Source organism: Zootoca vivipara, chromosome 3, assembly GCF_963506605.1.
Source record: "Zootoca vivipara chromosome 3, rZooViv1.1, whole genome shotgun sequence".
NCBI classification, from domain to species: domain Eukaryota; kingdom Metazoa; phylum Chordata; class Lepidosauria; order Squamata; family Lacertidae; genus Zootoca; species Zootoca vivipara.
In genome coordinates, this window is record NC_083278.1 from 27089659 (window position 1) to 27105279 (window position 15621).

The 15621-nt window shown below is 44.9% G+C and overlaps 1 protein-coding gene across 3 annotated transcripts in view; it reads left to right on the top strand.

The window, feature by feature from the left end:
• The window catches only part of GRHL1 (grainyhead like transcription factor 1), a 57751-nt gene that overhangs the window by 21648 nt on the left and 20482 nt on the right, over positions 1-15621 (top strand). For all 3 annotated transcript variants that reach the window (XM_035109865.2, XM_060272478.1, XM_060272479.1), the window contains exons 4-8: positions 1912-2302; positions 3834-3910; positions 4785-4941; positions 6499-6610; positions 8118-8212. In XM_035109865.2, coding sequence (XP_034965756.2) covers positions 1912-2302; positions 3834-3910; positions 4785-4941; positions 6499-6610; positions 8118-8212 — 832 coding nt within the window. The remainder of the gene's footprint in view (positions 1-1911; positions 2303-3833; positions 3911-4784; positions 4942-6498; positions 6611-8117; positions 8213-15621) is intronic.

Sequence of the window (15621 nt, forward strand, 5' to 3'; positions counted from 1 at the left end):
TGGCCAGTTGCCAGTATCTCCTTCTTGGGCAAGATTCTTGGGTGGGTGGCTGCAGACCAGATCCAGGCGCTCTCGGAGGAAACTGATTTTCTAGATCCAGTTCCATTGGGGTTTAGGCAAAGAAACTGCTTTGGTCCCCCTGTATGATGACCTCTGTCGGAAGAGAGACAGTGGAAATGTGTGCTTGTTAGTTCTACTTGTCCTCTCAGTGGCTTTTGATACCACTGGCTATAGCCTTCTGGAGTGGCCATCTGAGTTGTGGGTGGGTGGCACTGCTTTACAGTGGTTCCAATCCTACTTGTTTCCAGAGAGTGATGCTTGGGGAGTGCTCTTTGGCCCTGTTAAGCCTCCAACATGGGGTTCTTCAGGCTTTGATTTTATCCCCTATGCTGCTTAATATCTATACGAAACCGCTGAGTGGGGTCAACTGAAGTTCTGGAGTATGTTGCCAGCAATATACTGATGGCACACACCTCTACTTCTTTGTATCTGCAGGTGTGGCAGTAGATGTGCTGGACTGTCGTCTTGCCTTTGTAATGGACTGGATCAAAGCCAGTAAACTGAAACTCAGTCCAGATAAGGCGGAGGCACTGTTAGTAGGTGGTTCCTTAGACCGGATGGGTGGAAGGTGGCTTGCTCTTGATGGGGTTACATTCCCTCTGAAGTAGCAGGTATACAGCTTGGGGGTACTTCTGGATCCCTTGCTGTCTCTTGAGGCTCAGGTGGCCTTGGTGGCATGGAGTGCCTCCCTTCAGCTTCAGTTGGTGGCACAGCTGTGCCCCTATGTGGACAGGTATAGCCTAACCTCTGTCATCTGTGCTCTGGTAGCCTCTAGGTTAGAGTACCGCGATGCGTTATACGTAGGGCTGCCTCTGAAGATGGTTTGGAAACTGGACCTGGCACAGAATTCAGCAGCCAGGTTGCTCAATGAGGCAGGACAATTGAGCATATAACACCAATTCTGACCCGACTGCACTGTCTGCCAATTAGTTTCCGGGCCCAATTCAAAGTGCTGGTTTTGACCTATAAGGCCTTGAGACGGTTTAGGACCGCAAAACCTCTAGGACCGCATCTCACCATACGAACTGACCTGGATCCTGCAACCTGCTAACTGACCTGAGGCTCTTCTTTGTATGCCTCCTCTGCATGAGAACAGGCATTTTCTGCAGTAGCTCCTTACTTGTGAAATGCTCTCCCCAGGGAGGGTCGCCTGGCGCCTTCATTACATATCCTTAGGCGCCAGGCAAGAACATTCCTCTTCTCCCAGACCTTTGACTAAGGCTATAGCCTTTTAAACTGGGGTTTGTGTGTTACTGCTTTTGTTTGTTACTATGGTGTGTCTTTTTGTGTTTTTATATTGTAAACTGCCCTGTGATCTTCGGATGAAGGGCAGTATAGAAAGTTAAATAATAATAATAATAATAATAATAATAATAATAATAATAATAATAATAATACATTGGGGAAACCCCAATGTATGATCTGAAGGCACATGAGGCCGCCATCTTGCTGAAGTTAAGCAAATCCAGTGCTTGGACTGGGTACCTGGCAACCTCATGTATGCTGCCTCGGGTTCTACGATGGAAAATATATGGTGTATAAATGCAGGGCCAGGCCAAGACATTTTGGCACCTGAGGTGGGCCCCAAAATGGCACCTGGCTCCTTGCCAGGGAAGAAGCTGTGAAGGGAGAGCTACACCAGGAACAAGGAAGGAAGGAAGATTAACATTGGGATCTGCTGCCCTGGTGGATTCTGCCGCCTGAGGCAGTCACCTCACCTTGCCTCATGGGACGGCCGGCCCTGTATAAATGTAAGACAGGGGAAAATCCTTCCCAGAGAAGGGAGCATTTTAGAAATTTATCCTGCCTCCCACTCCCAAGTGCTTAATCTGTCACCTCTCGTTTGTTTAGGAACTGTATACCGAACATGGCGGAACAGTCGCTCATTTCTGCTGGGGAAAACCGAGTGCAAGTCTTGAAAAACATGCCTTTGAATATCGTTCTTCCGCACACTTCCCAGATGGGTGTCGACAAGAGGGGCCACCTGACTACTCCGGACACGACTGTCACGGTCTCCATCGCATCCATGCCCACCCATTCGATCAAGACGGAAACTCAGCCGCACAGCTTTACAGTGGGCATCCCTCCAGCTGTCTATCACCCAGAGGCACCTGAGCGGGTGGTGGTTTTAGACAGGAGCCTGAGTGCTGACCAGTTTAGCTCCAGTGCCCAGCCTCAGAATTCCCAGCGCCGTACTCCGGATTCCACCTTCTCAGAGTCTTTCAAAGAAGGCGTGCAAGAGGTACATAAACAACCTGCCTCTTTTGCTGAGCATGCTCTGTCCAGCACTTGGCACACTTGCCACGGGAGTGCAGAAAAGCCACAGGCTGCAGTGTTGGGCTGCAGAAATGTGGTTTCTGGAGCATCTTGAAAGTAAATTGTTAATGCTGTGATCCTGTTGAATTCCATAGAACTTCTAAATAGGCATGCATAGGGTTGCACTGCAATTTTACATATACAGTGGAACCTTGGTTCTCGAACTTAATCCATTCTGGGAGTTCATTCAACTCCTGAAACTGTTTGAAAACCAATGCGCGGCTTCTGATTGGCTGCAGGGGCTTTCTGCACTCAAGCGGAAGCCGCGCCGGACGTTCGGCTTCCGGAAAAATGCTCGCAAACCAGAACACTTCCGGGTTTGTGGCGTTTAGCTTGAGCCAATTTGTTCGTCAACTAAGCCGTTTGAGAACCAAGGTACCACTATATAAATAAGAGATGCCTGAAAGGCTGCATTTGCCCCCTGGGCCAGAGGTTCCCCACCCAGTTTGCAGATAGATGCAGAGCAGTTTGATAGACCTTGGCTGGCAAACCTCCGAAGCCAGAGCAGTTGATGAGTAATATATCCCCCCCCCCCCCGTGACCTGCTCAGTTACTAGCAAAAGCAGAGTAAATTGTGTCAGGTAGTAAAAACTGCGAAACAAATTTATGCTGAATAAGGCACCATGCAGATTTGATTTAGTTTATAAAAACTAAATAAATACAGGCGGCTCACAGAATCTCAGAAAGTTTGGCCTTTTTCTTAAAAGTCCAGAATGCCTGCAAGTCCTGTCGATAAAGAACCATTGCTTCCCTTCTTCCCCTTGCCCCTCTGTTTTAGCACACTGCTCCCTAATCTGTGCATGGTATCAGGTTCTCTTTAATTCTTATGTAAACCTGAAATATCAATCCGGTGGATTAGAAATAGAAGATTTTCTCAAAGGCCTGTGGGTGTAATGTACTAAATTTAAAACAAAAGCAACCACCATAGAATGCAAAACCATTAGCAAAAGCACATGGCTCATTTTACAGGGTAGAGAGAGAGTTCCTTTAGCTTGAATGTATGGTAATAATATCAGCATGGCAGGAATACGTACATGATATCTCTCTCTCTCTCTCTCTCTCTCTGTGTGTGTGTGTGTGTGTGTAAAAAAAGTGTGCTAAACGCAGCATCACAGAAAGAAACCGCTGTGAAACCCTCTAAAACGCAGAATACCTTGTTCAAATGTCAGAACTGGAGCTAAGCTTTTCTTCTTCTTTAGGGCTCTTGAAAGATATTGGAAAGTCCACACTTTGAAAAGTGTGCAAATCAACTTTGTCCACAGTGCCCTGCCTTGTGCTGGCCTAATTTTTTCTTTCCCCCACCCCTGGTGCACATATTAAGTGGACAGCAGTAAACATGTCAAGTTTAGGGGGCATGTTAAGCACTTCATTAATGATAAATTTAGGACTGGACCACTGTTATTATTATTTTTTTAAACTGCCACCTATGCCTGAAACAATTATTAATACACTTCCAGGTTTTCTTTCCTGCCGAACTGAACCTCCGGATGGCCGGCATGAATTCTGAAGACTACGTGTTTGAAAGCATTGCTGGGTAATCTCCTATCCTTTAGATCCAACTATTGTGAAATTCTCTCCCTCCCTCCCTCTCTCTCTCTCTCTGGCGCACAGTAGGGCTTGACTTGGCACGCCCTCAGTAAGCCGCCTTGCTTACGCTCCCTGCTCATGCTTGTGGAATGGAAGATGTGAACCCCGGTGGGTGGCAAGCTGTGCGGATGATCACCTGGACTTGCCTAGGTTTAGTGTTATTCCCTGACATGTTGCACTGACTGCTGGGCTGAATACACAGCCATACGTTTAAAGCACATGACTTCTCTCAGGAGTCTTTGGGAGAAGTCATGTGCTTTAATTGTATGGTGCGTGCAATGGTGCGTGCAGCCTAGGTTTCTGCTGTTTGAAGCTCGAACTCAGGAGAACTAGCATACCCACCACCATTTCCCCAATGAAAAGACAGGCATTCTCTTCCATCATTGTCATTTTATTATGCATACGCCGCTGAGATGAGCTTGGGCAAGTCACCGTCTTGTCCTATCCTACTGCATGGGTGTGTTGTGATTGGTGATGATAACAGGATATTGCCCCATGTACACCAGCTTGAGCTCTTAGAGCATAATGCAAACGTGACTGATAGACAGTCGTATGCCTGCTCAGAAGAGATTTATAGGGTGTAAAAGCATAACTCATAAAGTGTCTATAAAGAGAGAGCTTTCTAACTTACCCTTTGTTCCCCCTGCCCAATATCTTTCTTATCCTAACTTGGTTTGCTAGTCCTAAATAAAGAGATGTCATGACTTAGAACACCATGACACTAAAAAATACCATTTGTGTACACTTTTGTTTCTCTGTTATGTGCCAGATTCTTTCCAGATATTATTGGCTCCTAAGTCTTCCCCCTTCTGGTTTTTCAGGAACAACTTCGAATACACGCTGGAAGCTTCTAAATCACTTCGGCAGAAGCCTGGAGATAATACAATGACGTATTTAAACAAGGGCCAGTTCTATCCCATTACACTGAAGGAGATGAGTGGTGGTGAAGGAATCCATCAGCCCATCAGTAAAGTTCGAGTGAGTTAACACACTAGGAACTATGTGAGAGGAGAAGCTGGCAGCAGTGGTGGGCTTTGGGCTCTCAAATTTCGACACTAAAATTCACCCCCAGGACTCTCACATTCCATTCTGCAGCATTGCTGTGGCACCCCTGCAGTGTGGCGTCTAGTGCAGCCGGAGCAGTCACACTGCCCTAAAACCACCTCTGCTGTAAGTGCGGTGAAAATTTTTAGGAGTCAGGGGAGGGAGTCAGCGATGTTCCCAAGAGGGTGTGCAGTGATTCTGACAGTAAGCTAGGCACAATGTTCTGCATCAGCTGTACTTTCCAGTCATTTTCAAGGGTGAAGAGCATATTGCAGTAACCTAATCTTGATATCACGAATATGCAGAATGGGTTGCAATCAGTTAGGTCAAATATTTGGAGTAGACTTGAAATCAATGGGCTAAAAGTAGGAATGGAGGAGAAATTATATTCAGTTCATACTGAAAGAAGAAAACCTACCTAATTTGCAGTTTCCGAAACAACTTGAGAACTAGCGATCCTTCGAAATTTACTCTTCTTTGGATTTTGCAATATAGTTCTCCAGCCAAGTAATGTGTACATATACCGTACTTGGGGGAAGTTTACATTAAAAATGCACATGTTAGTGAAAATAATGTACCCCAAAAATGCATTTTACTTGAGGACATTTCTTTGGGGAAAAAATTATATTGGACAAAACTGCATACGGATGTGTGCATTAGGAGAAATCTGCGTGAATATGCTGGTGAATTTTCATGAAGACTTAAAAAAAATTTTTTTTTTGCGAAGTGATGTGGAAATGTGAAAAACTTAACTCAAAGATGGGAAAAATGAGAAACCGCAATTGGCTGAAAGTCACGATGAAAGTCCACTGATTTCAAGTGGTTTACATTATGTATGACTTAGCTGAATGCAACCCATTTAATTGAATGGGTTATTGGGATTCTAGTTTGCTTGGTTTTTTGTTTTGTTTTTAAAGAAAAGATACCACACAGGAATGGAGTCACCAAGTCAGCTTACTCCTATAGGCTCCTCCCCCCCGGCTCATTTTTTGTTGTTGCAAATTTTAATTATTTGTTCACTGGCCAAATAAATCAACCAGGTCCCTGGTTTCTCTCCCTATTTTTGTTGTTGCTTTGAATGCCATCGGATCAAGGGGTAGCTCTGGCACTTTTCTGACTCTTGCTCCCACCCTGTTAATGGTCAGGGAAATTCTCTTCACAAGCCCACCCATGTAGGCAGATTTTGTGAAGCTAAATAGCAAGTTGTTGAGCAAGGATGGGGAGCCTGTGGTCCTTGATGTTGGGCTACAGTTCCCATAATCCTTCACCACTTCTGAAAGGCCACTGGTTCCTCACCCCTAGGAATTCAGAGGCATCTACGTATATCTTTAAAATGCCGGCAGAATTGCCTAGATTAAGCTACCAGGGTAATAAACACTTTGCTTCCTTCCCTGTGAAGTGTCTTTGCCAAAAACCCTCTGGCCTTTATGTCAATTAAGCTCTGCTCTCTCTCTCTCTCCTCCTGTCCCTCTTTTTCCTCCACTTTTGAAGAGTGTCATCATGGTTGTATTTGCCGAAGACAAAACCAGAGAGGATCAACTCCGGCACTGGAAGTACTGGCACTCTCGGCAGCACACAGCCAAACAAAGGTGCATTGACATAGGTAAGAAGTCATCCAAGCTGCAGGTGCCAGAACAGCGCTTGGCAGGTTTCAGTTCTCTGCTCACGTGCTTTCTTTCCTTTTTACTGCACATGCCCAAGGCTATCTTTTGGCCACTGTTCAACAGGGCTTCAGTTCTTGTTTGTTACAGTTTTTTGGTTGCGTGAGAAATATTGTAAGCCATCCTAATATTTTGGGTGAGGGGGCGGCTATACATCTCTGAACATATAATGGGGTACTTGGTTTGGTTTGGTGTTGTCTGGGCACTAATCACCCAAATGGGTGGGTCAGGACTTATAAATCAAGATGTTCCTGGACTACAACTCCCATCCTCCTTGACCACTGGCCATGTGAATTAGGGCTGGCTGATGGGAATTGGAGTCCAAGAACACATGGAGGCCCCCACAGGTTAGCCCACTCCTGGTCTATAGCATGTAGTGGGGGTTGTAAGGTTGCATAATCTTCCGTGACTGGTACAAATTGGTTGCTTTTAACCCCGTTTTGGTGTCAGATGATGCTATTTCTGTGTTGAGTTGCCTTTGGGCTGCTGAAATCTATTATGCTTGTTTTCTGTCTTCTGTGGGAACCACAGACTTTCTGAATAGCTATTTTCTGAACTTTGATCATTCCCCCCCCCACCTCCAAAAGAGAAAACAAAACCAACCGTCTGATTATATTCCTCTGTTTCTACCACCACCCTCCCGAGAAAGTACAGTTCAGTTTTTAATTCCTAGATTGTTCGGGCCTAGTAGAGGCTGCTTGTAGGTCATGCCCTGTGCTCCAGTGTCCCTTGGCCCTTAGTCCTGAATGTTGTAGATGAGTTGCGGTGACTCAAGGTAGAAGGGAAAGGCACTCTGCACATGGGCAAATCTCCTGTCGCTTATTACTCAGGTAATTTGGAGGTGAGCTGCTGGTGTTGTTAAACAGGTTCCAGGAATGAGTTGAGTCCCTGGCACAACTCAAGCTCCAGGTAGAGTTGGGGCAGGGAGATGAAAGATGGCATTGCAGATACCTGCTTGCCTACAGCTAAGCTGTGATTGGCCAGATTCCAGGTTTCCTTTGGTTCAAGGTTGGGTTGCACTCCCAGCCCTTTCCTCCTGTGAATAAAAGGAGGGATTAATCACTTGGCACTTAAAGGCAGACGCACACGCAAATCTTCCTTTCTTATTAAAGGGTGTTTTTTTTCCATCAAGAGTATATATCCTTGTTATGCTGGGGTGACATTGCTCGTACAAAACCACAGGGCATGGCAAGGATAGCGGGTGCCACCTCGTTCCTTTTAGAACTTTATGTTTCATTTCCTGGTTTTTTTTCTTTTTAAAAATAAAAATAAAACTTATTGCAGAGATGCCCACAGGCAACAACTCTTGGTTGCTTTTTATTGCTCTCCAATACATCAATATTCTTCCAAGATGGAAGAAAATAAATGACGCTATACTAGGCCTGTATGTAGCATCAATAGATTAACATACTACCGGTATATTGTGTGTGTGTTTTCTCGTATCAACAGCTGACTACAAGGAAAGCTTCAACACAATCAGTAATATTGAAGAGATAGCCTATAATGCCATTTCCTTTACTTGGGACATCAATGACGAAGCAAAGGTAAGCATTCAGGCTTTTTTTTCCTGGCCCCTTTTTTGCGTAAAAGGGAAGAAAAGAGGTGGTTCTTAGGATGGCATATCGTTAGATTTTTATTTGCTTTCTGCTTTTAAGAAATAGTTGCTGGAGCATTGCCAAAGTGTGTTTGAATACAAATAAAGTGTTTGTTTGTTTGTTTGTTTGTTTGTTTTAAGTGGAGGGACAATCAGTGTTGGAGATTGACGTGGCTATTTTTCAAGCTCTTCCCCTCTTCTGCCTTGCTGCTCCCAGGCCCCCCCCCCCCAATCAGTTTAACAGAAGTACAGTGGAACCTCGGTTTATGAACACCTCGGTTTATGAATTTTCGGTTTATGAACACCGTGGACCCATCTGGAATGGATTAATTCACTTTCCATTACTTTCAATGGGAAAGTTCGCTTCAGTTTATGAACGCTTCAGTTTAAGTACTCCGTGGACCGTCTAGAACGGATTAATTCACTTTCCATTACTTTCAATGGGAAAGTTTGCTTCAGTTTATGAACGCTTCAGTTTATGAACAGACTTCCGGAACCAATTGTTTTCATAAACCGAGGTACCACTGTACTGTGAGCAGGTTTAGGAGAGTGGAACAGGCTCCTTCAAAAAGCAGAAATTACTTCAGCATGTTGGTGAATTATTACATAGAGGCCTACAAGCTACCAGGTGCTTTCAGTGCTGGTTCTCACTGAGGAGACTGCCTGGCAAGATCTCAGACTGCTACACCTATTCAAACAGATGTCTTTCAGCCACCTAAGTTTAAACAGAGGTGTGTTTGCAGGCTGCAACTTGCAATCCTCTGCAAACGGCCCATCTCTTCTGTCAAAGTGTCATTTTTTTGTCAGATTTACTAGTCGCCTTCTTAGTCCCCCTTTGCAGAGGTCACTAAACAGCACAATGCAGCCTTCGGCACCCTTGTCATCCTCCGGGTGCCTGGTACTACAACTCCCATCAGCTCCAACCAGCACTGGGGCATGAAGCCTTGTATAATGGACGTACCACACTGGGAAAGTTTTCAGGTTCATACTGTGGTGTGATGCTGTTAAGTCTGGTGGGCAACCTCCTCAATTTCATTGCTAAGCCTTCGAAGAGTAAGCAAAGCCACTGTAGGCTGAGCTGACAAGCTTGCTTTTGCCCTGACACGAGGCAGCTTTCATGCCATGGTCTTAGAATTATTTGAAATAATTTTTGAAGAATTGTCACGTCGTTCTGAAATGATGGTAATTTGAGGCCCATTTCGAATTGAAGCTCCAATGAAGACAATGAACAGATGGACTCCCTTCCCTTTTGCAAACTTAGCCAGTGGTACCAGTTTAAAGTTTAAATATGCTCACAAGACTAATTTTAAAAAGTTTTTTTAAAAATCAGAATAAGCACGGAAAATTGGGAAACACTGGCCTGCGAGCGCTCCAATTGGAAAATAGCCTTTACCAAAGGTGTCTTGAACTTTGAAGAAACACAAACTCAGGATGAAAGGTAGAAACGAGCTAAGAGGAAGGGAAGTTTTGCAAACCCTCACCATGATCAGCTCCTGCCCGGAAACCCATGTCCCCACTGTGGAAGGGCGTGTGGATCCAGAATTTGACTCCACAGTCATAGACACACCATTACAACTGGGTTCATGACCAGGAAAGGGTCAAAGGCGGGGCCTCTGCTAGGTCAGAAACACCCAGAGATGTTGGATAGCATGGACTACATTTTCCGCATTTACTGATGGCTCTGGTGGCAGCATCTAGGGCAGCCTTCCTCAGCTTTGGGCTGACTGCATCCCCTAACCATCTTTGACCACTGGCCATACCGGCCAAACAATATATGGGGATGCAAGGTTGGGGACTGACACATCAAAGCGGTTTACAACGTTAAAAAGACTATACAAAAACATGTATTTAAAGATTTGACAACAATTTAAAAGCAAAAAGGGTCATTCAGAAATAAGCTGTGCTGAGTTCAATGGGAGTTCTTCTCTAGTAAGAGTGTCGGGATGGTTTAGCCATAACCTGGAAGTCCCCGTTTGAAATCTCTGTGTCCCCTTGAATTCCCCAGGGGGATCTGAGCCTCATCTCCCCTCCCTTCCACCTGTAATGTAAGAATAATGATACTGGCCTACTTTACAGGGCTTGTCGTAAGGGTTATTGAGATAATGCAAGCAAAACACTTGGAACATGCAGGGGAAAGTGTCACATCAAGTTATTACATCCTGTTTATCCTCTCTCTTGCCCCTCCCTGCAAGTGTGTGTGGAAACTAGGGCTGTGTTTAACCGTGGCCATTTGCAGTCACGACATCATAACAGCCTCACGTTGACCAAAGAGAACTCCACATGGGACTCTGATAGTAATAGTTTAGATGAATCCATTGTGGGTCATGCTGAAGAATGTGGAGAGTTTTGGTCTTTACTGGCACCTAAGAGCATCTAGGAACCCCTCTTCTCAACCTCTCTATTCCCTGTCCCCCCTCTCCAACCTAGGCTGGCTCTGCCATTAAGCGGCGTGAGGTGATCTCGCCTCAGGCAGTGGAGTTTCGTGTATGTGCAGCGCTGGCAAAATATTGGACAGAGCTGTGGGCTTCATATACACCATAAATTTAAAGCAGATTGGATGTGGCTTCTTCCAAATAATCCTGGGAACTGTAGTTTACCCTCTCACAGAGCTGTAGTTCCCAGCACCTTGTAACGAACTACAGTTCCCAGTATTCTTTTGGGGAAGTCATGTGTTTTAAATGTGTACAACACAGCCTTGTAAGCCAGCCAGCCAGCCTCCTCTTAGGAGAACACTCTTCTGTCCCTAATGTGGGAATAAGATTCAGCTGCCAATCTGGTCTGTTTATGGAATGCGAGCGTGTCATGTTGTCCTTCACATGAGGCTACAACATTGCCTTGGTCCGGCCCAGCTGTCTCGCATTTTGCCCCCCCCCCAAAAAAACACATCAGAGAGATGAAGTCGTTTGTCCTTTCTCTAGCACAGGCATCCCCAAACTCGGCCCTCCAGATGTTTTGGGACTACAACTCCCATCATCCCTAGCTGACAGGACCAGTGGTCAGGGATGATGGGAGTTGTAGTCCCAAAACATCTGGAGGGCCGAGTTTGGGGATGCCTGATCTAGCAAGTCTGGGTGATCTAGGCAACCATTCAGAAAGGAGGAAATGGGACAGGCTTTCACGGTTGAATTGGGCAGTGGACTCTTTAAGGAAGGATTTGTGAGCAAGAGGAGGCAGTGATTAGGGGATGGGCAGTAGAATTTGTTCCAAACCTTTTATTGCAAAATAAATATTCCCCTTTCACCATGTAACCCTGATGTGTTTATCCTTCCAACCCAAGGCACCTGATGCCTAAAACGGCATTACTTTGTGAAGTTGGTATCGGTTACCAACCTGAGAATCTAAAACACTATAATCCTTTGGCGAACTAGCTCTTTGGGGCACTGGCAGCCATAGAAGCACATTTCCACAGGTGACAATAGCTCCATTCAGTATGCTGCTTCATCTCTGCATCTTGCAAAGCAACCCAGTCATTCAAGTGTATCCTCGTGGTCCTCGTGCTAAAGTGGGTGGTATTCTCCACAATCCCCTGCCCCCTAAAAGGACAAGCAAACAGACATCATGGCCAAGTCACTCACCTTGAGATCATCCAAGTCATTTGGCAGATTCTGAAAGCGAAGCTACATTTTGAATCAGCAACATCAAAATTATGCATCACACAACTTCTGAATTCTTGTTTGCATGTTGGTTGCATATGTGCGGATGTTTTACCCGAACCTGCTCAAGTTGCATTGATGTCTTCGGTTTTTTTTGCAAACCACTGGGGAAGTAGGGAGACATCTAGGAGTAAGGACAGGTAGCTGGTAGGTGATGTTTGTCAGCTCCTGAACATGGTCAGTATTTGTAATCAGATTTAGGGTGTGGGAAGTGAGTGACCAAGGACTACTATATCTTATATGTGTTCTGTGTGACTTTCCCCCAAGTAAGCGGATATAGGATGGTTGTATTGGAATGGCTTTACTTTAGTTTTCCCATGCAGCTTGCAGGCTTGACAGGGTAGAATCATTAGTTCCCTGTTTTCTTTTGGGCTTTCTTTTTAAGTGCAGTCGCATATTTCAGAAAATCATTATCCTGTAAGTTTTTTTTTTTAAACCCCCCCCCCACTTTTTATTTATTTATACTGACCTAGTACAGGTAAAACCAACAATGATTGAGATGCAAAAATGACCTATATACATTCTGGATTGCTATGCTTCCTAATTTATTTATTTATTCCCTTTTCTGTGTGAATGTATTTGATGGTGGTTCTTGATCAGATTACTTGTAGACAGAGCAGCAATTCTTTCCCACTGCTCTGATCTTATCGGGAGGAGGCTTAGCCAATTTCAACAATTTTTATTGCATGGTTCATTTGACTTGCTTTTTCTTTTTCTTTCTTGACAAAGGCCTTGTGTGGTGCAGTACTGTATGGAACCCCTACTATATTTATTGCCATGTTGATATCGAGGGTGACCTTTTTTTGCATTAAGTGTTTTTATGAACTAGCAGTACAAATCAGGGTTATATAATTATGATAAACTTCCTTCAGTTTACTCAGAACTGCATGAATGTCTGATGATTCGATTCCCCCCACCAAGAAACAGAAAGTGTGGGGACTAGTTTGGGAACAGAAAGATGGAGTATGATGTGAATCAGTGAGCCACCCCAACCCCAGAAAGTTTGGGGTGGCTCAAGGAAGGATAAGTGAGCTAGGGCGACATGAGAGTGTGTTTTCCTGTGTCCAAAGCTTGTACTGAGGCAAACCAGGTATAAATAGACATGGAAACCAGTCAGCATTGCGACTCTTTCCCCTTCCCATATGACACCCTTTGGGCTCACAGTAGAGGAAACCTAGCAGTGTCAACATCAATGGCAACTGCTAAGTGTCAAGAAGGGGAAGAGCCTGCGCATAATCAGCCACAAACTCAATCCCTTTTTATTTCACCCTTAGCAAGCCAGTGATGTCCCCTTTCTAGGCCACCTCTGCAGTCAACCAAGTTAGAAGTTGAGGGCAAGGAGGAGGGTTCTATGAGTCGGTTTTGCATATTCCTTGTTGGCTGGGCCATGTGTGCAATGAAGCTTCATTTCTTCATTTTCTTCCATTCAGTCTGAGAATGAGCTGTTAGGGCTCTGTTTCCTGTTGGATATTGCCACTCACCGTATAGGGAGGAGAGGCCGTGCTAACTTTGCACAGACTCCCTTTCAGTTGTTTCTGGCGAAAATATAAAGGGCAAGCAGATAAGACAGCAAAAGGCACAATGACACAGCAACTCCACTGTCAGTTACCGATCATACTTTTATTCAAAGTCTGTGGAGGGGCACCAGGCCATTGCAATCTGATAAACTCACAAAGTCAAGCAGCACAGTGAAGTGCTAGAAATGAGGTCTGTTAAACCTTTTGCATATCCCACTTAGTATGCTTGCAAAGTGCTCCTCTCCTTCTACCCTCTTGCAACGAACAGACCACACACACTGTTAAGTAAGTTTAAAATGCTTTACTTACAAAACATTCCAAATGTCAGATTTCATGCATTTATCCAAGCGGCAGCAGGGAGAGCATAAGCTGAATACTCTGAGGTAGAAAATACAGAATGATGGCTTCAAACATGTGCTCTAACCTCGGGTCTTGTTTAGGTACATCTTCCTCGGTCATGGAAGTAGAGGGAACAGGAAGAGAAGGCGTCACTTCCTCCCTCACTGGAGAAGAGGGGGCATGAGCTAGTTGTGTCTAGGAACACAGCTCTATGATCTTAACCCCTTCATGCACTAACTAGCACTCATGGATAATTATGTTTGACTGCAATTTCCCACAAGATGTGAGACAGGATCTTCCCTGGTTTGTGTCTTTCCTGCTTATAAACTTTGTCATGTGGCATTCGGCAAGCCTCTTTTCCCTCTGCTTCAGCCCCACCCCCAAATAAATCTGTATATGGAATAATAATGCTTGCCTACCTTCCAGAGGTGGGAACCTGTTTCCCTCCAGATGTTGTTGGAATTCAACTCCCATCAGATCCCCAGAAAGCATGGTGAATAGTCAGGGATAACGGAAGTTGTATTCCACATCGTTACAAGTTCCTGATTCCTGGTGTAAGCATTACTAGGAGAATTTGTGGTGAAGAATTTTGAAAATCTTAAAATGCCATGTAAATAAAATACTAATGTTGTTATTCTGCTCAGTGTGCAACCAGAAGATGTTTGCGCCTGTTCTTGAAGTAAAAGTCTATTTAAAGGAACCCCTCTCCCCTAAGGACTTCCCAAAGATAAACCAGACAAAAGTAGCTTTATGCTGAAATGAAATCTATGGGCTCCCTTTGTTCTAGTTGTGGGATTTTATGTTTTTGTTTAACTTGTTCCCTCAAGAAGGTGTGTTGCTTCCTGCAATTTGACCCCCAGGTGTTTTTTGTGTTGTGCATGATGTTAGTTTATTAGGTTAATAAGAGTAGTAGGTCATTTCTCATTTTCCTGGGCTGCGAGTGTTGCATGTAGCCACAGCGATGCCTTCTTAATGAAGCTTTTAGTCATGTGGCACTTTAAAGGAAGGTGTTGCCACAGGTTTTGCCTGTCTTGAGATACCAGTTTGGTGAGGATGAAACTAAATGGGAGGCATGTGGATGAGTCAATCAAGCTTTAATGGCATTTGTAATGAGAGGGAGTGTAGCATTGACACCAGCAGTGCAACCCTCTCTGTTTCTGGGGCTCATTCCAGGTAAGAGTGAGTAAGATTGCAGCCTCAGCTTTCCCCCCCTCCTTTGACTGTAGCTTCAAATCCTGCCTTGCATTATTAATTACTTCGACTGCAGCTGCTGTCTTAACCTCACTTACCTGAGAGTAAGCCTCGCTGGATTCAACAGGACTTGCTTCTGATTGGATGTGGTTCGGATTGCGGTGTAACATCTGATTCTTCCTCACAGTGTTTTAGGAACGCCACTTTCGCTGCTTATCCACAGTGCGTTTACTCCATTCTTTAGTCAAATAAGCTTCATAAAATCAAGACATCTCTTGCCACTCAGGCTTACAATCTTAAATTCACGAAAACCAAGGGAGAAATGAACGAGGAGGAAAAAGGAAACATTATTACATGCAGTGTATAATTTTCAGCAGGCATAGGAGCCAGCTCCTAGGGGCTGAGGTCTCCATAAATTTTTTGAGGGGGCTGCCCCCGTTCCAGTTGGTGGGCATTGCCATTCAAATGGTATGCGTGCACCACCTCTTGTGGTCGATTATGGGGGCAGGGCTTACCTGCGCCCCTCCCCCCAAATATTTTAGCCAAGTTGGCACCCCTGCCAGCTGGAATGGAAAGAGTTCAAGGAGGGGAGGAGCTCGATGGAACTGGTCTCCCCAAAGAGCCAATGATGTGGTTGCTGCTGGGTGACACTTGAGGGA